This window comes from Pseudorca crassidens, chromosome 12 (assembly GCF_039906515.1).
Source record: "Pseudorca crassidens isolate mPseCra1 chromosome 12, mPseCra1.hap1, whole genome shotgun sequence".
Classification (NCBI taxonomy): domain Eukaryota; kingdom Metazoa; phylum Chordata; class Mammalia; order Artiodactyla; family Delphinidae; genus Pseudorca; species Pseudorca crassidens.
In genome coordinates, this window is record NC_090307.1 from 85,159,004 (window position 1) to 85,182,439 (window position 23,436).

The 23,436-nt window shown below is 52.8% G+C and overlaps 2 protein-coding genes across 13 annotated transcripts in view; one reads left to right on the forward strand and one right to left on the reverse strand.

Annotated features, from left to right (window-relative positions):
- Positions 1-3,321, forward strand: part of HIP1R (huntingtin interacting protein 1 related) — a 72,985-nt gene extending 69,664 nt beyond the window's left edge. For 11 of the 12 annotated variants that reach the window (XM_067701024.1, XM_067701021.1, XM_067701026.1 and 8 more), the window contains 9 exons: positions 27-85; positions 322-352; positions 433-495; positions 862-962; positions 1,086-1,191; positions 1,304-1,427; positions 1,506-1,567; positions 1,733-1,939; positions 2,231-3,321. In XM_067701024.1, the coding sequence (XP_067557125.1) occupies positions 27-85; positions 322-352; positions 433-495; positions 862-962; positions 1,086-1,191; positions 1,304-1,427; positions 1,506-1,567; positions 1,733-1,939; positions 2,231-2,278 (801 nt within the window). In that variant the 3' untranslated portion in view covers positions 2,279-3,321. Of the gene's footprint in view, positions 1-26; positions 86-281; positions 353-432; positions 496-861; positions 977-1,085; positions 1,192-1,303; positions 1,428-1,505; positions 1,568-1,732; positions 1,940-2,230 lie in introns of all 12 variants that reach the window. The other variant, XM_067701030.1, reaches the window with a different exon arrangement.
- Positions 1-23,436, reverse strand: part of VPS37B (VPS37B subunit of ESCRT-I) — a 37,523-nt gene that overhangs the window by 6,087 nt on the left and 8,000 nt on the right. Inside the window, exons 2-4 of the mRNA XM_067701031.1 lie at positions 10,178-10,349; positions 8,005-8,087; positions 305-7,345 (exon numbers count right to left, since the gene is read on the reverse strand). Of these exons, the coding sequence (XP_067557132.1) occupies positions 6,842-7,345; positions 8,005-8,087; positions 10,178-10,349 (759 nt within the window). The 3' untranslated portion in view covers positions 305-6,841. The remainder of the gene's footprint in view (positions 1-304; positions 7,346-8,004; positions 8,088-10,177; positions 10,350-23,436) is intronic.

Here is a 23,436-nt window from a genome sequence, read left to right on the forward strand (position 1 = left end):
ACTCAAAGCTCTGCCATCGGGTGTAGGACGTGATGAACCAGGCCCGCCATGCCAGCTCTGGGGTGAAGCTGGAGGTGAATGAGAGGTGAGACCTACTTCTGCCCGCCAGTCGCCCCAGGGCGGGTTCCCCAGTTTTTCCAGATGGGGGGGGAGGGGCTTCTGCTCTCCTGACTGCTTAGCTCTCCAGAAAGAAGGCCTGGGAACCGCAGAGCACGCCCGACCCTGTGGGCCCACCTGCCGAGCACCCTGATGCCTCCGTGGCTTCTGGGGCCGCACTGCAGCTCCTTTTCTCTCTTTTCCTCACCCTTCTGCTCCTCTCAGGATCCTCAACTCCTGCACAGACCTGATGAAGGTGAGTGGCTGGCTGGGACCCAGGGCGGGCCCCGTGCCTGGCCGGGCCCCCAAGAATGACACACGTCTTGGTCTTGGCAGGCCATCCGGCTCCTGGTGACAACATCCACGAGCCTGCAGAAGGAGATCGTGGAGAGCGGCAGGGTGAGCTGGGCCGCTGGTCTCACGGGGCCAGGTGGGACCCCTTCCCTAGCGGGCAGGCTGCACAGCTAGGCCATCGAGGGACAGGTTCCTGAAAGGGGCCTGACTCCAGAGCCCTCTCGGTCGCGGATCACCCGCCCTGTGGCTTAAGCCGACCACGGGACTCTTCTTGGGCATAAGACGCCCGAGTGTGCAGTGCTGACAGGCCCTCCCAGTGCATGCAGCGCACCTGGGAATCCCAGACCAATCCTTCACGGCCCAGGGATGCGCCCTAGTGGCCGGGGTGAGGGGAGGAGGGCCCACCCGCGGGGATCTGTTGCCACCCAGGACGTCCTTGACTGGTCCACCCCGCCCTCCTGTCGCCACTAGGGGGCAGCCACGCAGCAGGAATTTTACGCCAAGAATTCCAGGTGGACGGAAGGCCTCATCTCCGCCTCCAAGGCCGTGGGCTGGGGAGCTACGCAGCTGGTGTATGTTGCCTCAGGTCGGGGGGGGCAGCAGGGTGTGTGGTGCTCAGGGTCTGGGGAGGGGTGTTGAGGCGGCCTGCCGTCCAGGGGGTCGGAGACCCAGGCCCTGCCCGGCTCTGCCCCCAGGGAGTCAGCTGACAGGGTGGTGCTTCACACGGGCAAGTACGAGGAGCTCATCGTCTGCTCCCACGAGATCGCGGCCAGCACAGCCCAGCTGGTGGCGGCCTCCAAGGTGAGCCTCCCCTAGGGCTCCTGGGCTCCCGACTGTGGCGGCGGCACCACGTGTGGCGGGGAGACCGTGGGCGTGGGGGTGGTGCAGCCAGCAGGCCGTTCTGCCCCCCCAGGTGAAGGCCGACAAGCACAGCCCACACCTGAGTCGCCTGCAGGAATGCTCACGTGCCGTCAATGAGATGGCCGCCAGCGTGGTGGCCTCCACCAGGTCGGGCCAGGAGCAGATCGAGGACAGAGGCGAGTGCTGGGGCCCCGGTGCAGCGGCCGGGCTGGGGGCGGGTGCCCAGATGCTTACCCATTCCCCTCTGGCCGCAGACACCATGGACTTCTCCGGCCTCTCCCTCATCAAGCTGAAGAAGCAGGAGATGGAGACCCAGGTGGGCGCCCTCGGCTGTCCCTCTCCAGTCCCCCCTCCTGCCCCCGTCCCTCTCCGGTCCCTCTCCCGCGGCTGAGCTCCGGGAAGGCGGGAGGGCCCCTGGGGCGAGGCCGTGGGCCTGCTGAGCGGCCGTGGGCCTGCTGAGCGGCCGCGCACCGGGCTGCAGGTGCGGGTCCTGGAGCTGGAGAAGACGCTGGAGGTGGAGCGCGTGCGGCTGGGCGAGCTGCGGAAGCAGCACTACATGCTGGCCGGGGCCGTGGGGACGCCCGGTGCGGATGAGCCCGGCCGGCCCAGCGCTGCCCCCCGCGGTGGGACCTCCAAGAAGCCGCCCCTGGCCCAGAAGCCCAGCGTGGCCCCCAGGCAGGACCAGCAGGTGCGGGGAGTCAGTGCGGGTGGGGGGTGACAGCAGAGGGGCCCCAGGAGTGCTGTCCCGGCCTCTGCTCACTGGCCTGTGGGGCAGCGGGCCTTGGGGACGGTCAGAAGCCACTGACCAGTGGGGGCAGACACACGGCCCCAGCAACGCAGGGAGCACGGCAGGTGCCAAGGGCTCGTGCCAGGGAAGGGGCAGGGGCCAAGGAGCGGCGGGGTGCCTGGGGCCCGGCGCAAGGCATGTCAGGCACTCCTGGCCGTGGCCACCGAGCCCCCTCACCTTTGACTCCTGCAGCTTGACAAAAAGGATGGCAGCTACGCGGCTCCACTCGTCAACTACTAGCCACTACCACCCCCGCGCCCGAGGGGTCCAGCGGGGAGGCTGACGGCCAGGCCTGGGCCTCGTGGCTGAGGAGCCTCTGAGAAGGCCCAGCCCTCGCTGAGCGCAAGGGCTCAGGGCTGACCGGGGCTGACCGGAGCAGTTCTTCCCGGACGAGAGCCTAGTTACCTGCAACAGGAACTTCTCAGAGCAGCCAGGACCCAGCAGGCCTGAGCCATAGCTCTTCAGGAAATACACGGAGCATTTCTAATATTCTGAGTTAGATCTTTTGTGAGTTTGTGTGCAACACACCAGAAAGCAGGGCTACGGGAAGGGGTGTTTGTTTGGGCCGGGCCTCCCCTGCCCCTGGGACTCGTGGTCTGAGGTTAGAGGTGACTAGAACACAGTCTGTGCTGGCTGTTGGGGACATGGGGAAGACATCACCTGTTCGTGGCCTTCTTGGGACCTGGTGCGGCCTCAGGCAAAGCAGGATGCTCTTAGGTGGGCTGGGGGTAGCGCCCCTTTCTCCTTGGGCCTCGCTCTAGGGCGTCAGTGACCGTGAGCGCTGAGGACGAGACCCTTGCCTGGGAAGGGGGACAGGCCGGGTGCTGCCATCCTCCTGGAGTCTGTTCCTGCTGGAACCTGCGGTGACCCTCCTGCTTCCTGTTTTTCTTTCCCCTGGTCTGGCTGCCCCTCCCCAGGCCCAGCCACCTCATTCCTCCCTTTGCCTCCCCATCCCTGGGAGGTTTCCAGCCCTCCCGCAGGCCTCTCCAACTTAGCCAGAAAAAGCCCAGAAACTAGGAGCTGCCTGCGCCCTCTTCGGATCAGATCAAAGGCACCTGGTGCTCCTGGGGCAGGGGGCAGCCCTCCGGGAGGGCTGAACGCGCTCTCCTCGAGCCCCCCGCCTCCTCCTGGGAAGAGGGAGGCCTGGCTGGAAGGAAGAATCTCGGCCTGGAGAGGAGCACAAGGCGGCAGCTCGATTCGCTTTGCGTGTAGTATTTCCTCGTGTTGAAGTGTCTGTCAGATCAGCAATAAACCGCACTTTGACTGTTGTCACCCCACAGTGAGAGGCTGCGCCTGCTTCTTCATTTCTCCAGGGCCAGTACGCTGGGGAGGGGAGGGACCCCCGTAGTTTCTGCAGGAAACAGTGGAACATGGGAGCCACAGAAAACCTTCCCGCTTCCGGTTCTGCCAAGAAGTGTCCGGCTCGTTTCCCGGGAGGTTTGTGACTCTGGGACGCTTGTTTGGGGAGTCTAAGGGCTCTTCTCTGAGAGGCCTCTGTTCCCAGCCAGAGGCCCCCTCGGGTCTTGATCCCCCTCCCCCAGCGCTGTTGGAAGCTCCGCCTCTTTCAGGGAGGGAGGGGTGAGGCCGATTCCTCAGTTACAAATCTTATCTGAAGGATTTCACCTGAATTTCACGCCTGAGCTTGGTGGTGACCCTGACCCCTGGCTGGACTTGACTGCAGTGGCCAAACCAGCCTTTACACTGGAGAACTTACCAGGCGTCTATGTTCCTGAGAGTGCAGCTGGCTGTGCCCACACCCACGTTCCCTGGAAGCACCCCGTGGCCGGCTGCCCTCAGCAACCGCACCCCTCCCCCAAGGTCACCAGCATTTGTGGATCCAAAGGACGGCGCAGGTCGGGGAGGAAAAGGGCACCTCATGTGGCTCCTGCCGTGTGGCAAGCACGCCACTCCCCCGCCTCGGTTTCCCCGAGGATGAAATGGGGCTGTGAGGGGGCGGGTGTGGTCAGGTGAGAAAGGGCTTTGAAAACTAGCCTCCGTGAACTGGAAGGGCAGTGAGAGGGAGCAGTGTCTGGTCCTTATTTGCAAGGAAAACAGCTTCGGCAAACAGACTAAAGCAGATGGTTCTCTCACCAAATCCAAACCAGTGAAGGCTGGTGTGAGCCGACTGCACCTAGGTCCTCAGTGAGCACACGTCGCGGTGGAGCCCCGCAGTGCGTGCAGCACCTACCAGTCCGGCTGAGGTCAGGCACTGGTCCTCCCTGGATGTCCCGTGAGCAAAGCAGCCCCGACGAGGGAGGAATCACACGTGGCTCTGTCCAGCCCAGCGCCCCCAAGGGGGGTGGACTGCAGATTTGGCTGTAAGCTTCCCAGCAGCCACTGGGAAAAGACAAAACTGTCAGTCACATTCTCATGAACAAAAAAGCAAGGCGATTTCTCAGGAAACGCTTCCCTCTTACAGGAAAGCCATAGCAGTGTCTCCTAGACACCCTCCCGGCACTGTGACACGAAGGCAATGGCATCTGTTTAGAGGACACAGCGATAGGGAAGCTTTCACGGGGCTGCTTCGTGCTCGTGTTCCACAAAGGCCCCAGCGGGCAGTGAGGTCCCTCCTCCCAGCCGCCAGCAGCGCATGACTTGGCCACGGGTCCCCTTTAAACACCTGTGGGCGAGTCTCAGAGCAGAATGCCGGCCACAGGATTGTATCATTTACTTGAAATCAGCAGAGAATGTTCTAAGTAGAGTTTCCATCAGCTGTGCAGCTGGCCTGTGGACAGAAGCCGGGGGGGGGGTGGGGAACTGAGCCCAGGGGGCACCCTGAGTCCCCTGCTGAGGCCCTGGCAGGGCGGCTAGGACCCCAAAGACACCCCGACACAGGAGGAGCGCGCTTCCTTCTGCCTCTTTTGGTGCATATTTGAGATTCTCGGATCAAGACCAACCACCTCAGTGGCCTTTAGTTTTTGTAACTTCAGAGCCACACCAGTCAGCCTCGCTGTTGGAACGCTGACTGCTGATACTCTAGAACCAAACACGTCATGAGGGTCCCCAGGCAAATAAAGGACAGGGCCGTTATTAACAATTCTCTATTTATTAAAAGGGGTCTTAACAGCTTTACAAGCACAGTTCAGATGTGGCCCTGGAGACGGCAAGGCCAGCCTGGCGGCCCCTCCCCCACATCAACACCGAGCGCACACGTTTGGCTGCGCCCCTTGCAGGCGGCAGAGGTGAGGGCTGGTGGCACCACTCTCGAGAGACACAGGCGTTAACAGGCCCACCTGACTGGCAGGGCAGTAAATCGTCCTATACAGCTGTTCTCTTTAAAAACAATTACAATACAGCAGGAGTTCAAGTCCAGGAGTAGAAACGTACAGTAACTGAGGACAAAGGTTGGTGGCCTCGCCCAGGGCCTGCCGGGACAGACCCCATTTGAGCTCTGCCTGGATTCTGTCACCTGGGTAGCAGCCAGTTGGGGAGTCACAGGCCAGAGTCAGGAGTTCCACAACTGAGCACACGGGCCTTTTTTGGTCAACAGGTGGGCGGCAACGCTACCCCCAGCCCCGCCTGGGGCCCTGGGAATCCGGCACACGTGGCACATGCGGATGAGAACCCAGGGGGCAGGCACAGCCTGGGGTGTTGCCAGAGCATCGGAGATTGTTGGTACCTCCCTAACACTGAGGGGCAGGCTTTCTCCAGACTGAGCTGAGATGCTGCTGGCATCCCTCTGTCACACCCCTGCCCCAAGGCCGAGCCAGAGGCAGAGAATATTGGCTAAGGGCATTCTGGTTCAAGGCGGGTGGGCTTTTCTTCCACCTGCAACACAACAAGGAACGCAGACAAGCCCCTCCCGGAACGCAGAGCCGCCGGGGCAGCAGCGGCCGGTGACGCCGCCCCAGCGCCTGTCCGGCCACTCCTGGCACCAGGTAAGCTAAGGCACAGCACGGGCCCCGCGGGGGCGACCATGCACTGCTTGCAAGAAAGGAAACTGCGTTCACTTCATCTGCACTCTCAACCTGCTCAGAACAGTATGTGCATTTTTCATAAAGTTTCCCTGAATGGTCTTATGAGTGTCAAAAAAGTTTTCTTTCCCAATATAAAACAGGAAAATCACACACATAGTAAAAATATTGGAGGAGTACTTCTTCATAGAGAGCCTCGGGCTGGCTCGAGGCGGAGGCAGAGGAGGAGCTGGGGCCGTCATCTGCTGTGCCAAGTTCAGCTCCCGGCCACCTCCTCACCCGCCGCAGCTCGCCCGGCCCCTGGACGTGGCAGGGGGCCGAGTGCAAACTCCGAGGGTGGCTTTGAAGCATCCAGGCTCGGGGGAGGGAGGGACTCTGAGGACTGCCCGCCCCACACGGGTTCAGGAAGCACCTTCCGGGCTGGCCCACCCGACCGGCCCCCACCAGAGGCCGCGGTGGGCAGTGGGCTGGGACCCACAGAACTGTCTTGAAAATAAAGCAGAAATGATGAACCATGCTTATTAAATAAAGCTGCAACGGGAGGACCACGATCCTACGTGGGAACGGAGGCGGGGGGGGGGGTGGGGGGGAGACGACGACTTTCCCCAAACTCACAAATTCAACGCCAGACTGAGGAATCATACCGAGAACACAAACCAGCGCGACCACGGGATGCCCGGCTGAGGCCCAGCGCACAACCGCCTAGGTGTCCACAACCAGGGTTCTACGTGTGCTTACCACTGACCTACGGCTCTACAACCAGATGGACGCCCTGGCCCGAGCACCAGAGCCCCTGGCAGAGCAGCCGGTGCTCACGGCCTCCATCTGCGTGCGCGCACCCGGCCAGCAGGCGCCGGCGAGGGAGTCTCACGGGGAGGACGAGGGCCGCTCACTGGAGGATGAAGCCTGGCTGGTGCGGAGGCAGCCGGGGCGGGGGTCTCTGGGGCAGCGCCGGCGGGTACGGTGGCAACACAAACTGCTGCAGGGAGAAGCCCTGCTGTGCGGGGAGGCCCCCGCGCGGGGGCAGCGGTGGGCACTGCGCCACTGGGTGCGGGGGGCCCTGTCCTGAGCTCAGGGCGGCGGCGAACGGCGTGGCTAAGCGTCCCGCAGGCACCAGGGGCGGTGGGGGAGGGATGCGCCGAGGCACCGCGGAGGGGGGCCCGCTGGCCTCCGGGGAGGGGTAGGGCAGGGGGGCAGTGGGCGCTGGCTCGGGCACCCTGGGGGGCAGCGGGGCCGGCGGCAGGCCCTGTGGAAGTCTCTGCCCCTTCAGCACCATCTCCTGGAGCTTCTCGATTTTAACCCTTCGCATGTGGGCCAGTTTCCGCTTGCTCTGATAGACATCAATGAAGGAGTCCAGGGGAAGCTCTCCATCGAGAAACTTCTCTGCCATGTTCTGGAGGAGCAGGAGAAACCCGGTTCACGGGGCAAGTCAGCCGTGAGGACACCCATCCCTTCCCTGTCCCCGGCCGCTCCTGGTGCCCCACCCGGGCCGAGCGAGCGGGAAGAGAGGTGCTGGTCCCACCTGCCGGACAGGCAGCGGGCCCTGGGGAGAGCCCGCCTTAAGGTGAGGGGCCCGAGCTGCTAAGCCCCCGGCCGAGACCAGCGTTTCCCTCCCTCCACTGGCTGCACCCTGCCAGCCCCACACGGTCAGCAGGACAGAAACTCGCTCGCACCAACGAGGGCCACCCCGCCCGACGGTTCCTCAGAGCACTCGGCCTAGTCCCGAGAGGCTACAACCACACAACTTTGGACCCTGACTCATTTCCTTACGGCTCAGCGAGGCTTAAGCCTCGGGTGCTCAGCTGGTCGTGCCCACAGGCTCTGCCCGGCCAGCTGACGCAGACGGGACGGGCGCCGATTCACAGTGTAGCGTGCACCCCTCACCTGAGGACCAGACCGCCCCCGCTGCCTCCCTGGCCCCCAGGCTGGCGCTCTCCCCAGCCCACCGGCTGGGCTGCCCACTCCGCGCAGCCGGCACGCCTGGCCCTGGGGGAACTGGGCCCAGGCACAGGTAACTGCCCTGGGGCGTCCCGCTGGGCTGGCTGGATTTACCTCGGTGTCCTCCTCGATCTTGGCCCCTTCCGCCTGCAGAAGTGCTAACAGGGTCTCCAAGGAAGCGCTGCTGGACTGTTTATCTGGAAGAAGCAGGAGGCACGAGAGCGTGAGGGGCACGGGCACACCCTCAGAAACCACCATGACCCCCGGCCCCTCAGGACGACACGCTCCCCCAGTCTCCTCCCCACTTCCCTTTCGAAGAAAGAGTGTACTTTCGCTGGACAGGCGACAGGAGGGTCACACCTACTGAGCTGACTTTCCAGGAAGCTGAGAGGAAAGGCCGTAACGGCAGCCGGCGTCACCCTCCCGCCTCACAATACAGGGGCGATTACTGAACGTGTGACCCAACCTTGCAACCTAACCCTGCAATTAACCCTATAATTTATTTCCTTTGGAGTTCTGAGTGATAATTTACATAAACACATAAAGTATACACATCTTAGGTGCACCACCTGAATTTTTACATATATATGTATATATGTATTTACATAGACAAACCCAACCACCATGACCCAGCCTGGGATACAGAGTGTTTGCAAAGGCTCCCCAGGCCACTCCCAGAGTGCCCTCCACTACCCAAGAGTCCTGCCTGCTTCTGAACTTCACACAAGTGGAACCACACAGTATGTGCTCTGTGCTGGCCTCTTCCGCTCAATACCATGTCTCCGAGACCATCCGTGTTGCTGCATGAACCGGCAGTTCATTTCTTTCCGCGCTTTGTGGCACTGAAAGTTGTGTAAGTGTCACAACCTACCCACCATTCTGTACATGGACACTTAGACTGTTTCCAAATTTGGCTCTCACAAGGCAAGCTATAACGAACATTCTTGTGTGCATCTTTTTTTTGTGTGTGTGTGTGTGTGGTATGCGGGCCTCTCACTGTTGTGGCCTCTCCCATTGCGGAGCACAGGCTCCGGACATGCAGGGTCAGCGGCCGTGGCTCACAGGCCTAGCCGCTCCACAGCATGTGGGATCTTCCCGGACCAGGTCACGAACCTGTGTCCCCTGCATCAGCAGGCGGACTCTCAACCACTACGCCACCAGGGAAGCCCGTTGTGTGCATCTTTTGATAGACATGAGTGAACGTTCGCTTCTGTTGGGGAGACACCCAGCAGTGGAACTGCTGAATCATAGAGCATGCCTACTTTTCACTGTAGCAGGTGCTAACAGCTTCTCCAATTCTCACTCCTCCCAGCAATGGAAGAACCGCGCATCCCCACCAGCACTGGTGTTGCCAGTCTTTTCACCTTTACTCATTCTGGTCGGGTGTGTTACAGTGCATTTTTACTGCAGTTACACAGATACAGGAATCATGGTATCGGACGTCACTGTACACTTCACTGAAGGGGGTGATTTTTTAACCTTCTCTCTCCTTTTTTTTTTTTTTGGGCTGTGCCCCTCGGCTTGTGAGATCTTAGTTCTCTGATCAGGGATTGAACCCAGGGCCACGGCAGTGAAAGCACTGAGTCCTAACAACTGGACCACCAGGGAACTCCCCTTTTAACCTTCTCTTAATCTCAGTTTCCTTGAAAGCTACCCCCAATGCACTCAGCCTTCAACAATAGTCAATGCCTGCGTCACTTCATAATGGCTGCAAAGTAAAGTGTGACATTAAAATAAAGTATTCCAGTGATGAATATTTTTCAACATTAACTGTGAGGGCCTAACTTCAAGGATAAAGCATTCGTTGTATATCATAATTCAGAAAAATTGCCTTTTTTCTATACTGTTTGGAAGAGGTAGAGTCTTGTTTAAAAAGTAGTCAAGGGCTTCCCTGGTGGCGCAGTGGTTGAGAGTCCACCTGCCGATGCAGGGGACATGGGTTCGTGCCCCGATCCGGGAAGATCCCACATGCCGCGAAGCGGCTGGGCCCGTGAGCCATGGCCGCTGAGCCTGCGCGTCCGGAGCCTGTGCTCCGCAACGGGAGGCCACAACAGTGAGAGGTCCGCGTACCGCAAAAAAAAAAAAAAAAAAAAAAAAAAAGTAGTCAAGTCTATTCTTCTAAATTACTGACACAATCCTATATATAAACTATTTTTTCACAGCAGTAGTGACTGCCTTAATCTGAAATTGCCCCACAGTAACACTTCTTTCCTGGTTAGTGCAACAGCTTGGAAATGCAACCTTCCCTCAGCTCTTTATTCTTGAAAGATCACCCTAAAAGAGTTACCTAATTTGGTCTTTTTTATCTGATAGGCTTCAAAGAGCACCTGGAGTTCCTGGTATTTTTGGGTCAAACGTGCTTTCAGAGAGTCCAGCTGGGGCTGGTAGAGAAGGTTTCCTTCTGCCAGGCTCCGGTTGCTGGCCAGCGTCATTTCTTTGTTAAGCTGAACATTCTGCGTCTGCAAAGACCATACAGGGTGATGAGAACCAGCGTGTGAGCCCCAAGCCCCACCCCCGGGGCCACCGCAGCAGCTTCTGTTTGGCTGGGCAGCTGCCCCCACCCCAACGCCAGCCCCGATTTCTAGTTTGGACGCTGCTCCCGTTCTTAAAGAGCGAGACCACTTCCTCTCCTTCAGGCCTGCAGGACGGGCTTTGTCCCAGGACCTGCTGAAGCTTTTACCCCAGGAGCTGTGCTGTGACCGGAATTCCTTACCACTGCCATTGTGCTCTTAGGAGTGAACGGCTCTAAAGATTTAGAGCTAGAGTTTTCCAAAACGAGTTGCTGCTGTTCCAGAGAAGTGAAAGAATCACTTTTTATCAGAGGAGGGCCAGTTGGCATGGTGTCAATTCAGGCTTAGTCATCAGGCTTTGAGATCAAACGCGAGAGCCCGGGACCCTGGGAAGGAATCCACTCAGGGGCCCTGTTCTACTCTGTCCCTACGCCCAACACCAGCTCTTCACGTCTGAGCAGAGGCCTGAGCCTCCCCAGCTCCTGACCGCTGGTCCATCAGCACCGCTGATCCAAAGCTGGGGGCGGGGATTTATGTGCCCAACAGGGGTCCTGTGCTTCCGGGGGTGACAGGTCACGTGTGGGTGGAGAAGCCCGCCTGGACCTCAGGGGTGAGAGGGGTTAATGCGAGGTCTGAGACAAGGTGAGGAAGTCCTAATGAAACGTAACCAGAAGTACATTGAATAAAAAAGCAAAAATACCAACGTGTCTTACTTCTAGTTCAGCCCCCTTTCCACTTGCTGCTGAGGGGCTCCTCCACGGCCTGCAGCCACCTCGCTTTCTGGACTTGAAGTCTTATTTGCCCCCGTTTCTCTCCAAAGGTCTCCGTCAGCCCCACACCAGCCATCCTGCCCTCCCCTTGATATTTTCTACACCCCGCCCCACCCAGGCTATTTTCGCTGCTACTTCCTTCCTCTTGCTCGTCTGACTGTAGGTTCCTGGCCTGGCTGCCTCCGCTTCAACCCCTCCCCCTCCAGCCATACCCTTTGGCGCTAGCGCACAATTCCCAGCACGCGTGCACGCACACGCGCGCACACACACACACGTGTGAGAACAAAGAAAGAGCCTTAGATGTAGGTCTCTAGCAGGAGGCCCTGACCACCGAGTGGGGGGCTCCTCTCCTCAGCAGACACACAGTCTGCATCTCTCGCACGGCCCACAGGGCAGGGCCCTCAAGATTAGGCTCAGGGTAAAGCAAAATTTAAGTTCAAACAGAAAATGAAGCCTCTAGCTCAATACTATCAAACTAGCACGGCGGAAACACTCTCCCCTCTCTCACTGCTGCTTTCAGCCAGCAAGGACTGTGAGGGCTGGAAGGACCTAGTTTAACTGGGCTCCTGGTCCTGCAGGCTGTGGAGGGGTCCTGGGGGGCTCCCAGCACCGCCCCAAGCCCTACCCACAGCAGCTCGGCCTCCAGGTACATTGCATCCAGAGGTCCTGCAGAAGAGCCTTTCCTTCGATGAAGCCATTTAAGGGAACATGCAAGCCAACCAGTGCACAGCCACCCTGGAAAACAGCGCGGCAATTTCTTTTAAAACAAAACAGGTAACTACCTTACCATCCAGAAATTGTACACCTGGGCATTTATTCCAGAGAAATGAAAGTTTATGTTCACACAAAAGCCTGCACGTGAATGTTCAGAACGGCCTTCTGTGTAATCAAAAGCTTGAAGCCACCCAGGTGTCCTTCAGCAGGTGAACGGCTAAATGCAGTACTACACCCACACCGTGAGCAGAGCACAGACCTAAGGAAGAATGGGCTACTGAGACACGTGCAACTTGGATGGAGATCCAGGGGACAGGCTAAGCGAAAGAAACCCGCCCAGAGGGTCACAGCCTCCAAGATTCTGTGTATACAACATTCTTGAAAGGACAAAACTACAGAAATGGAGATGGATTCGTGGTTGGGGGTAGGGAAGTGACTGTACGAGGCGACAGGAAGGCCCTTGTGGCCACGGTGCCCTGCTCTGACCATATCTGTGTCAAAATTCTGGCTTGGGAGTGGACTAGAATTTTGCAAGATGTTGTCAGTGGGGGAACCCGGGTGAAGGCTCCACAGGATCTCTGTGTTATTTCTTACAGCTGCATGTGAATCTACAATTATCTCAAAATTTAAACTTTAATTATAAATAAATAAGACAGACTATTGATGAGATCTTCTGCTCCGACTGGTCTCATCTGATGGACGGGAAGGGGCAGGTATTCAAGGCCACCGTCAGGACCCACTGCCCCGTGCATGCCATCATTCTGACTCAATCAGTTCTGTGTTCAATAAACACTTACCGAGCAACTGTGATTTGTCAGGCCCTGAGTGAGGCCCAGAGAACTGAGAGGAACAGGCACCCTCCTATTCTCAAACTGAGAATCAGCGAAAATGGAGCCGAACTCGTCAGGCCCTGACCTCTGAGCCCTGGGGTGACCTGGTCCTCACTCGCCCCGGCCCGGCAGTTCTGAGAACCAGCCAAGCTCTCCCTGAGCAGGCCCCCGGCTCCGCCTCACTGCCTGGTCCCAGCTGCGCGCCCTGTCCACAGAGGCCTCCCTGGCCGTCCTCGCTAAGCCAGCAGCCGCCCTCTGTCACAGCACCTGTTTCCTTCCTGCCACCAATGGCAACCAGTGAGCACTACGTTTGTGCGCCCGCTCACTGTTACCCCCTTTGGGTATCCCGTCATCTGTGGTGTGCCAAACAGCCAGCACACAGCAGCCACTCAGCAAGGATCTGCGGAATCAATCAGAGAGGCCCTCTCAGCCCCTAAGAAGCCAGTCACTTGAGGCTGGATCTGGCAAGCTAGGTGGGTAACAAAACGCAGAGTCAAAAAGAAAAAAACCATGAGCTGTGCTTGCCAAGCAACAAATGCCCCAAATCCTTTATGCAACAGACGGGCTCCCGTGATAGAGGAACCCTTAGGGACTGTGGTGGAGGGTCTCACTCGTCCTGGATCTAAGGGCCATCCGATCAGGAGTTTCCCCAAGTCTTCAGCGCAGGCAGACCACAAGCACAGGGGTCCCGAGGGGCCACTGGAAAGGCATCGCGTGAGGGAAGTACACCTCCTAGCACCGCCAAGTGCCAGCCTACCACGGGGGTTCTCAGCATCAGCTGAACTACCTGAAGGCAAGGGGGCGCTGACAAGTTCCCCAGGCCCAGACCAGCCCCAGATGAGCCCAATTGTCTAGGAGGGGACCCAGGCCTAGAGAGTGTCTTCAAAGCCCCCAGGTGATCCTTGCCTCACAGTTCCATCCTAAAATATATCTACGAATAAAGTTTATTCTCCTGGGGTCCAAGTCAGGTCAGAATCACTTCTCCTACAACATGTCATGCGCCAAATGCAGAGGCAAAATAAAATTCCAACCAATGCAGACGACCGTCACGCTGGCTGTGCTCTTTCTATCCCCGGGTGCTCAGATGTTTTTACAAGACTATCAGGAAATTCTCAGTGGCCACCCAGGGCACACCCGCACCCTCTCCAGGTGGACAGTGGAGACAGTGGTGGCGGGAGCGGTGGCCAGGGCGTAGGCTGAAGTGGGGAAAAGCCTCTGATAAAGCTCTTCCAGCACAAGCATCGGTGCCCAAACACGCCTTTGATGCTGCATTAGAGAAAGACCTTCCTCCCCAACATTCCTTTTCATCATCCCAGTTGAGGAAAACTGGGAGGAAGCAGCCAGACTTGTTCTGTCGTTTGCAAAGGACTCGGGGGGACCCTGCACACCACACTCAGCAAGGCCTAAGTGGCAGCCACCGTGAATGACGTGCAGTCTGACTCTCCAGCCCCCATCCTCCTGATCCAAGGACCCGTGCGAGAGGAGGCCGCGTGTGGAGCCATACGCCCTGAAATTGAAAACTGGGTCCCAGCCTCTTGATGGTTTCTCATGATTCTTTTTCTTAACCACAGAGAAATCTTTTCAGGAAATAAACTGTGGTAATGAAACATTTTTATAAATGTACTCAGTTTCACTTCAGTTTCCTTTTCTGTTCAAAATCAAAGAAAACTGAGACGTGTGACAGCACTATTTACAGTAAGATCCATTTATACAGTGACTTCTGCCCATCTGTCCATCCGTGAGCAGGGCTGTCTCAATGGATGGTCACCCAAAGCTAACAGCAACCTCTCAGTGGTGCGACTTTTTTTTTTACTTTCCTCTTTCTACTTGTGTATAGTGTTTGAATCATTTATAATAAGCATGTATAAATTTATAGAAAGTAATTATGTTTTAATTTAAAAAAAAAACCTGTTAGGTATTAGTAGAACCAGAAGGGCAGAGGCTCTAGGGAGATAAGCTGCCTTTGTTTACAACAAACAAAAAACCAAGGTCTTTTACATATACTGGTCCAGGCAGAGTGGGAGGCTTACATCACTGTATGACATTTTCACAGAATGTACATTCTACCTCAAATGCACAGGTCATTATTTGGGTTGGGGGAGTGTGGAAGAAAATAAAGTTGGTGAGGAGGAAAACAGACATAAACTCCCCTCTGCATGACACACGCAGTGGTTACAATTGAGAGGCACTCGGGGCCAGGACGGGGGCCTGCCTGCGCCCCACTGTCCAGAGCTGGGTCAAGGTTTGGGTCTGCAGTGGATGTTTTCCAAACCAGATGCTTCCACAATGTGAAGTTCTGATTTAAGCTGGCCTGTCTGCCCCTTCAACTATAATTATAACTGTGCCTTCCTATAAACACTACAATGGGCAAATCTGCCTATGTTTCCAAGCTAAATCTTTTATGGGAAAATACTCAGAGTAGTCCCTTACTCCCCCTTTACACTATAATATAATCCTTATCATAACAAAGTAAATGACATTATTGGATTATGTGAGCAAATTTCAACAAAATAGATGGAAATTCTTGATCGTACTGAAGTTCTTTAAATGCTCAAAACCCAGTAAGGACACGGGAACTAAGATAAAAACACAGGTTTGGAGGATGTCCCTGGCAGTCCAGTGGTTAAGACTCTGCGCTTCCATTGCAGGGGGCACAGGTTCGATCCCAGCTCAGGGAACTAGATCCCCGCATGCCACGAGATGCAGTCCAAAAACAAAACAAACCAAAAAAACACGGGTTTGCCCTCTCACCTACTGCGATGCTAAGAGGCCTAGTATTTGTACAAAGTAAAGGATCCCATTTTATTTAACAAGTAAACATTCCGTCTGGCAGATAAAACACTCCTCACCAACAACTTTGCTCGAGCCCCTGCGTATAAAGCCCCTCCTCAAGGCCCTGCCCTGGCTGTGGCTCTGGGCCTTTTTCGACTCCGAGAGCCGCACGGAAAGCTACACACGCTCTCACTCCCTGATCGCCGGGTGCTCTCTGAGGCACAATTCACCGCTCCATCCATCCCTGTAAGTGTTCAGCTCGAAGCTGAACTGCACCAGCCCTGAGGGGTCTACACCCACATCTCCTTGTAAAGAACACCTTTACTAAACGCCCCTCGACTCCCCCAAGCTGAGCGCCCCCTGTTGCGCCAGAGACCCAACTGATATAACTGAACTGGCTTTCCTTCAGCACACAGTGACATCTGAGCTCTTTTTCGTGGCCTCACAGAGCACACCCCTGGTTTTACTCCGTATTGTAGTTCACGGTGCTTGTCCGTTCATCAGTTTATTCATTCATCCAAAAAAGGATTTTCTGAGGCACCGTTACGCGCTGACCCTGGGCAGGGCTGGCGATGGACACAGGGGCGAACGAGGCAGGCCGGACCCTGCCCTCGCGGAGTGCCCCTCGACTGAAGACAAATTAAACAAAGTCACACCAACAGCTATCACTGTATCACAATGGCGTTTTAACTCTCCTGCGAGAGTGACGGCTGCTTGTAGTGGGCTGAATAGTGGCTCCCCAAAAGAAATGTCCACATTCTAATCCCTGGAACCTGGGAATGTGACCTTATCTGGGGAAAGACTCTTTGCAGATGTAATTAAGTTAAAGAAGACAAAGGTCATCCTAGATTACCTGGGTCGTCCTAAATCCAATGGCAAGTGGGTTTATACAAGACACACAGAGGAGAACACATAGAGGAGAAAGTCATGTGAAGACAGAGGCAGGGAATGGAGTGATACGGTCACAAGCCAAGGAGGCCAGCAGCACCAGAAGCTGGAAGAGGCAAGCAACGGATTCTCTCCTAGAGTCTGTGGAGGGAGCATGGACACCCCTGATTTAGGACTTCTGGTCCCCCGGATTGTGAGAGAATAAATTTGTCTCGTTTTAAGCCACCAAGTTGTGTAATGTGTTACGGCATCCAGAGGACTTAATCCAGGGCTGGAATCTTCCACCTCTCCTTGAGATCCACTCTCCATCCTGCTCTGTGCCCCAGGGGCCAACTGGCTGAACCACATCCACCACTTAGGCCCCTTGCCTTCTGGTTCTAGCTGGATTCAGCGATGGGGACTGAGGGTGGGACGAGAGTGAAATGAGGAGGGGGTTCTCTGGGTCCCCTTCCTCTGGGGTCGCTGTAGGTGACCAAACCCCCCACCCCAATCAAAAGCAGCCCCCTCTCTCGTTCTCCACACCCAGCTCCATCCCTCAGGCCTGAGGCTGAGAAGTGCACACCTGTGGCCCGTTCTGCACCAGCCCTGGGGGGCTCTGAGTGCCCTGTCTCACCAAAGGCCTGACTGACAGAACTGGAATGGCTTTTCCCAGGAAATACAACGACGTCTGAGTTCACGCTCACCCTTCTGATGAGAACATCAGGCCCCTTAAGAGGAAAACTGAGCCCTGTTCACTCCCCGATACCCAGAACCCAGCACAGCACCCAGGCCAACACAGGCCTGCTGCTAAGTCTGTGTCCACCTCAATCCGGAGGACTCCTGATTGCTGGGCCTCAGGCCACACCTGCCAGTTGTTAAAACCTTGCTAAGCTGCTCTGAAGATTAGCTTCTTTGAATGTTTATAATAAACTTTTAAACAGTAACATCACAGATGGATGCTCGTTATTACAACCAACCAGGTGAAACTATCTGCACCCCTACTTTACCACAGGAGTGATCACAGTTTGGAAAAAAAGTATAAAGGGAAAAAATTAAGATTATGACAGTGATTGCTCTAAAGCGAAACTACCCATTACCGCGTAGACATCAGACATGCAACACACATGTGGAGACTCATTAGAGGCGGGTAGAATGTGGGAGTAATGTTTATGATTGTGATGGCCTGGAAGCCACAATACTTTACACATCTTTTTTTTTTTTTTAAGTCACTCATGAACTCCAGCACCTAGACTATGTATGGCTCATAACAGCCACCGCAACGTGCTCCAACACAGCGGCTTGCGCGTTTCATTCATTCATTCAAGAAATACTTAAGAAGCACCATTACGTGCCAGGCTCTGGGGGAACAACAACCAGAACACAGTCTGTCCTCCTGAGCATATATCTCCGCGTCAAGACCGCCACGGAGACGGGCGGTGTTCAGCTCACAGGGCCTAACTCCAGAGGGCGCCATTCACCCTGTGCTGCAGCCTGTAGCCCTGACTGCATCTGCTATTCCAAGAAAAGGCTCAGGGGAGGAGGACACATGTATATGTACGGCTGAGTCCCTCTGCTGTACACCTGAAATTATCAACATTGTTAATCAGCTATACCCAATATAAAAAGTTTAAAAAGAAAAGTTCAGGGGAAAAAAAAAAACAGATGCGAACTTAAAGATTTAAGTAAGACAACTTACTGGTGGCGACGTGACAGCTTCACTCTCGCCAGCACCTGACACAGTTCAACAATATCTGTGAACATTTCTTGAGTTCTCACCGCGTGCTTGGCACTGTGCCACCGTCCCTTCACGCATTATATCTCCTTAATCCTCTCAGCGAGGGTGAGACAGATTTGTCCCCATTTTACTCAGGAAGAAGGAAATGCAATCTTAGGGAGGTTTAAGAGATCACCAAAGTCACAAGTGTCAGGAAGTAACTCCAGAGGTATGACATTAAGAGTTAGGGCATTCTGTCTCCAGGTGTGTTTTCTACAGGATTACACCACGAATTATGCCACAGAACCTACCCTACTACAGTCTACCACCACTTCTCTATTTTCAAGTTCCAGTAATCACCTAAATTTCATTTCTATTTATGCCTCTCATTTACCCTTTTATTAGGATATTTCAAACACAAAGCAAAAGCAGAGGTAAGTATAATGAATCCCCGTGCGCCCTTCTCCCAGGTTCAGCCATTAGCGACATTTGCCAGTCTTGTTTCTTCTATACACCCCACTTTTGGGGGGGAAGTATTTTAAAGCAAATCTCGGCATAATATCATTTCACCCATAAAAACTTTAATATGTATCTTTAATGGGCAAGAACTTCATAACTTTAACTACAATGCTGTAACTACACTTACTAAAAATTCTTTAATTTCATCTTTTGTATGTATTGGCTTGAATTCCTCTGAGCATTCTGCCTCATCTGTTTGAGTATTGGAAATAATTTACACAGGGAAAGCAGGATGAATGTTTGATTTCGCCACCCCTCCACTTTTAAAGCCAACTTTTAGAAGATTGAGTTAGTGCTCAAGCAACCTCCAAAAACGACCAGTAAGCTTTTTCTGGAGGTGTCATTATTAAGTAACAGATTTTTAATCAGCTGTAGTCATTAATCTTCCTAATGCTCAAACTGTCCGTGGCCAGTGGGAGACACTTTGAGCTGGCTCTCAGGCTGACATACCCCAGAGGTTTGACAGCTGCCCTGCTCTCTGGTAAAACAAGATGTCCCAGACCAATCTGTACCTTTGCTGCCCCTAACTCAGGTGGGGCCTCCTCAAAGAAACACTGGTTCCTTTTGGTGGGAAATTCATTTTGATTTTGATACTTTCCTCTCCAAATAAAATTAAATAGAAAGTTATATATAATACAAAGATACAGAATGAAAGAAATCTTAGCCTTTTACTTTCCACTAGAGAAGTTCAGGTTGCATTCAGACTTTAAACATAGCAGGCTTATGGATTAGGTGATAAAAAGGCTGGCACGCATTCAGCCAGGTTAACCTCGTTTCCTTTTGTTGTGCTACACCTGATCTAGTTCACCAATTAATTTTACAGTAGATTTCACCAAAGTCACATGCAATTTGAGTTTGGGCTTTAATACTAAAGGTTAGGTTATCAGAAAACCCAAATTCATCTTCCATTCAGTGAAAAGACCTTCCCAGTGATGCACTCATTTCACCAGTCTTCCATTTGAAGGCGGGCTTTCAGGCGGAGCCTGTAATCCAAGCCTATAATATCCCAGAGGTGACCTGTAAACACAACCCAGTGTGGCTTGATTCAATCCAAATGTTCCCTGAGTTTCTATGAGAAAACTTAACAGTTGCTGAGTTGGACTGTTTAACATGTTAAAAAAATTAAGGATATGAAAATACAAAAAATCCAGTGAAAGAACTGTAGAACATCATGAAACTGTTCTAAAATACGACAATCTCGTGGGCTGTGCGAAACCATCTCCAAGGCTACAGCCTACTCGGGAAAGTAAATTTGCCAGCTGCTTATCAAACGTTCCACTGAAACAACCACTCAACAGAACATATTAGATTAATAAAGACTGCTACTTCTGATCGCAGATATCAAAATCCTTCTTGTTGAGAGAAACTCGCTGTCCTCAGAAAGTAGCAGACACTCGACCAATCCCTTCCATATGGAGCTGACTCCATCTTAAAAATTAGTATGTTATTCACCGTAAGTGCAACTGACCACAGGAAATGCAAAAAGCTAGGCTTGAAAATAAACGGACTCGCCCCAGGGAAGAAGTGGTCTCAGCTACACAGGATTTGATTGTTTTCTACTTCTGGCAGGCACAACATACCAGGGTGTTCTGTTGTATTTTTTTTTTTTTTCCTAGAAGACGTATTTCCTAATATTCAGTGCGGGGGGGGGGGGGGGAGAGAAAAAAACAAGATCTGTCCCACTTCCTGGACTTGTGTGGATAGTGGTGTGGATAATAAATGTTACCTTCCTAGTATCACTTGCCTTGTAACTCCTGGGGACTCTGCGTGGAAGAAGGGATGAGGAGCAGAAGGCAGGATGGGGCCCAAACTGAACACGATGTCACCTGCCTCTGTCCCTCATCTCCTAAAAGCAAGGGGCTTGTCACACCTGGCCCCAGCCTAGTCCTACAGAATCAGAATCTCACAGCAGGTGAGCCAGGACACAGAGAAGCCCTCACTTCATATAATCAGAACCAGTCAGCTGCTGGTTAACTGAGCAGTTTGGTTAAAGCAGTAACTCACTAAACACATAGAATTTTAAAGACCTATCCATTTTTTTCATTTAAAGCAAAGGTCCTTTCTTAGAGAAAGGGTCCACTAGCTTGATTTCCAGAAGTTCTTTGCCTAGACCACACCCTCTCATGTGGGGAACCTGAAGACACTGGACAAGCAAGATGAGAGCAGAATCCTTCTGGAATATTAGCAAGCTTTTTTTTCCTAGTGAATCACCTTATAGTAACTCTTTCCAAAGCACTCAGCTTACAGTTTTCACTCTCTCTTTTCACGCACGGTTCCTCAGTTGCCATAGTACTTAATGAAATCATGTAATTACTGTAACAAAATCAGAATGAGGGACTTCCCTGGTGGCGCAGTGGTTAAGAATCTGCCTGCCAATGCAGGGGACATGGGTTCGAGCCCCGGTCTGGGAAGATCCCACATGCCGCGGAGCACCTTAGCCTGTACGCCACAACTACTGAGCCTGTGCTCTAGAGCCCGTCAGCCACAACTACTGAGCCCGTGCGCCACAACTACTAAAGCCCGCACGCCTAGAGCCCGTGCTCCACAACAAGAGAAGCCATCGCAACAAGAAGCCTGCACACCACGACGAAGAGTAGCCCCCACCCACTGCAACTAGAGAAAGCTTGCACGCAGCAATGAAGACCCAACGCAGCCATAAATAAATTAAATAAATTTCAAAAATTAAAAAAATATATATCAGAATGAACAGGTCTGAGAGAAAACACACTTGACTCTCGGTAATCACGCAACTGTGGCGTGGGAGCAGAAATGCCCGGGCATCTAATCATGATTGGCGGGGGGGGGGGGGGGGGGGAAGCATCAATCGTTATATTTGATGAAGGGCATGGAGAATGCCAATTACTGGAACACTTTAGTTAAGTAGAGGGAGGTCAATTAATAGCTTCCACCGTAATTTAAAAATCCAGATCCCTCCCCCCCTCCCCAAAAGAAAGCAGCCTACGGAAGACAGAATTTCTAAACTTTGCTTTTCTTATTAGTAGTTTCTTGCCAAGACAACCAACCAAAGCGTTCACTTGTTTAGTGAGAGCTTTGGGGTTTTCCCCTCTTCACCACAAACTACAAGAAAAGCATGTATGAGAATTTTCTGGGAGAGTCTTTACACAGGTGCAGATAAGAAAATGCCCATCCAGGTAGATCCCAGATGTATATCAAGACAACATCTTTTGACAATTTTGCTTTTACATTTAAAATACATCATGACATGAACTTTCCAACACCTGACTCAAGAATTCAGTTTGATAAAAGTTTACTCTCACATGACTGAAATTATTCATCTTCTATTCAGTATGAGAAAATGCTATTCTAATAACGAGATTTTTTTTTTTTAGTCTGTGGGTAGAGAAAGGGATTAGTCAAAGGAGAATGAGTTACTCTAAATTATTCTACTTAAATTTCACAACAAAAAAACTGCAATTATAAGTGATGTAGGGAATAAGATGTTCTAACTAAAATAATTGCCTAGATACTTAAGACTGACTCATTTTCAAAAAAATTAAGTGTTGATATTTTAACAGATTTATGCTCAAAGATGTTAACCGCAATATAATTTATGAAAGCCAAAAAACCCAGTACCTAAATATCCAGTAATAAAGGACTAGTCACATAAATTGTGGCATACCCACATGATAAAATACCATAAGCCACTAAAAATCATGTCATGTAAGGATCTTCTGACAAAAAATAAGAAAATGCCCAGAGCATAAATTTAGATTAAAAACAAGTCAAAAACTCTACATGCAGAATGATCCTAGTGGTAGAAAACACGTAAAGAAAATGTATAAAATGTTCAACAGTGCTTATCTGAGCGGTGGTATTACATGTGATTATATTTTTCTTCTTTACAGTTGTATTTTTAAATTTTTCTATAATAAACATGTTAAAAATGTCATTTTTTAAAGGTTTGATCAATGGGGATCAGAAATCTTAAATCTTTTTTTTTAAGAAATCTTAAATATACTTCCTTGCTTTATTTTTTTTAAACTAATTAATTTATTTATTTTTGGCTGCACTGAGTCTTCATTGCTGTGTACAGGCTTTCTCTGGTTGCGGTGCCTGGGCTTCTAATTGCTGTGGCTTCTCTTGTTGCGGAGCATAGGCTCTAGGTGCGCAGGCATGTGGGATCTTCCCAGACCAGGGCTCAAACCCGCGTCCCCTGCATTGGCAGGCGGATTCTTAACCACTGCATCACCAGGGAAGTCTCTTTCCTTGCCTTCTTAAACAGAGTACATGAAAGCACAAAGGACAGCCTCTGATGAGACAGAATCATCAATATCAAGTAACTACAGTGGGTCTATGATAAACCAATATCGCTGGGCCATGGAAGCAGATGGATACATTTATGTCCTTAAATAAGCATTTGCCCAAGTGTGCCCCAGGGAACCTAGCCCCACCAGACTGAGTTCTGCGATGGAGTAAGTGTGGGAAATACTACAACACACACTAGCTGTAAGAACCAAACCAAACAAAGCAAAGCAAAACAAAACCCCTCTTATTTCGGCAGATTCCCCAGATTTCTTGCCCACAGAGCCCTCTTTCTGTAATCGCCATTAACAATCCCAGAATTAGGGAAGCACTACCCTAAACCAGCCTCAGCCACTTCATTCACAGCCGCCACAGCGTCACTTACTGGCATTTATCATGGTCACGCACTGTGTTCCACAGTTTACAAACATTATCTTATTTAATCCTCCAAAGTCTCATAAGGACGGTATTTTAATTCTCCCCTTTTAAAGATGAGGAAACCAATATTTAGAAAGGTTAATCCGTGTCCGAAGTCTTCTAACAACCCAAATCCTATGCTTAAACATTTTTTGTGCAGCTTCATTTAT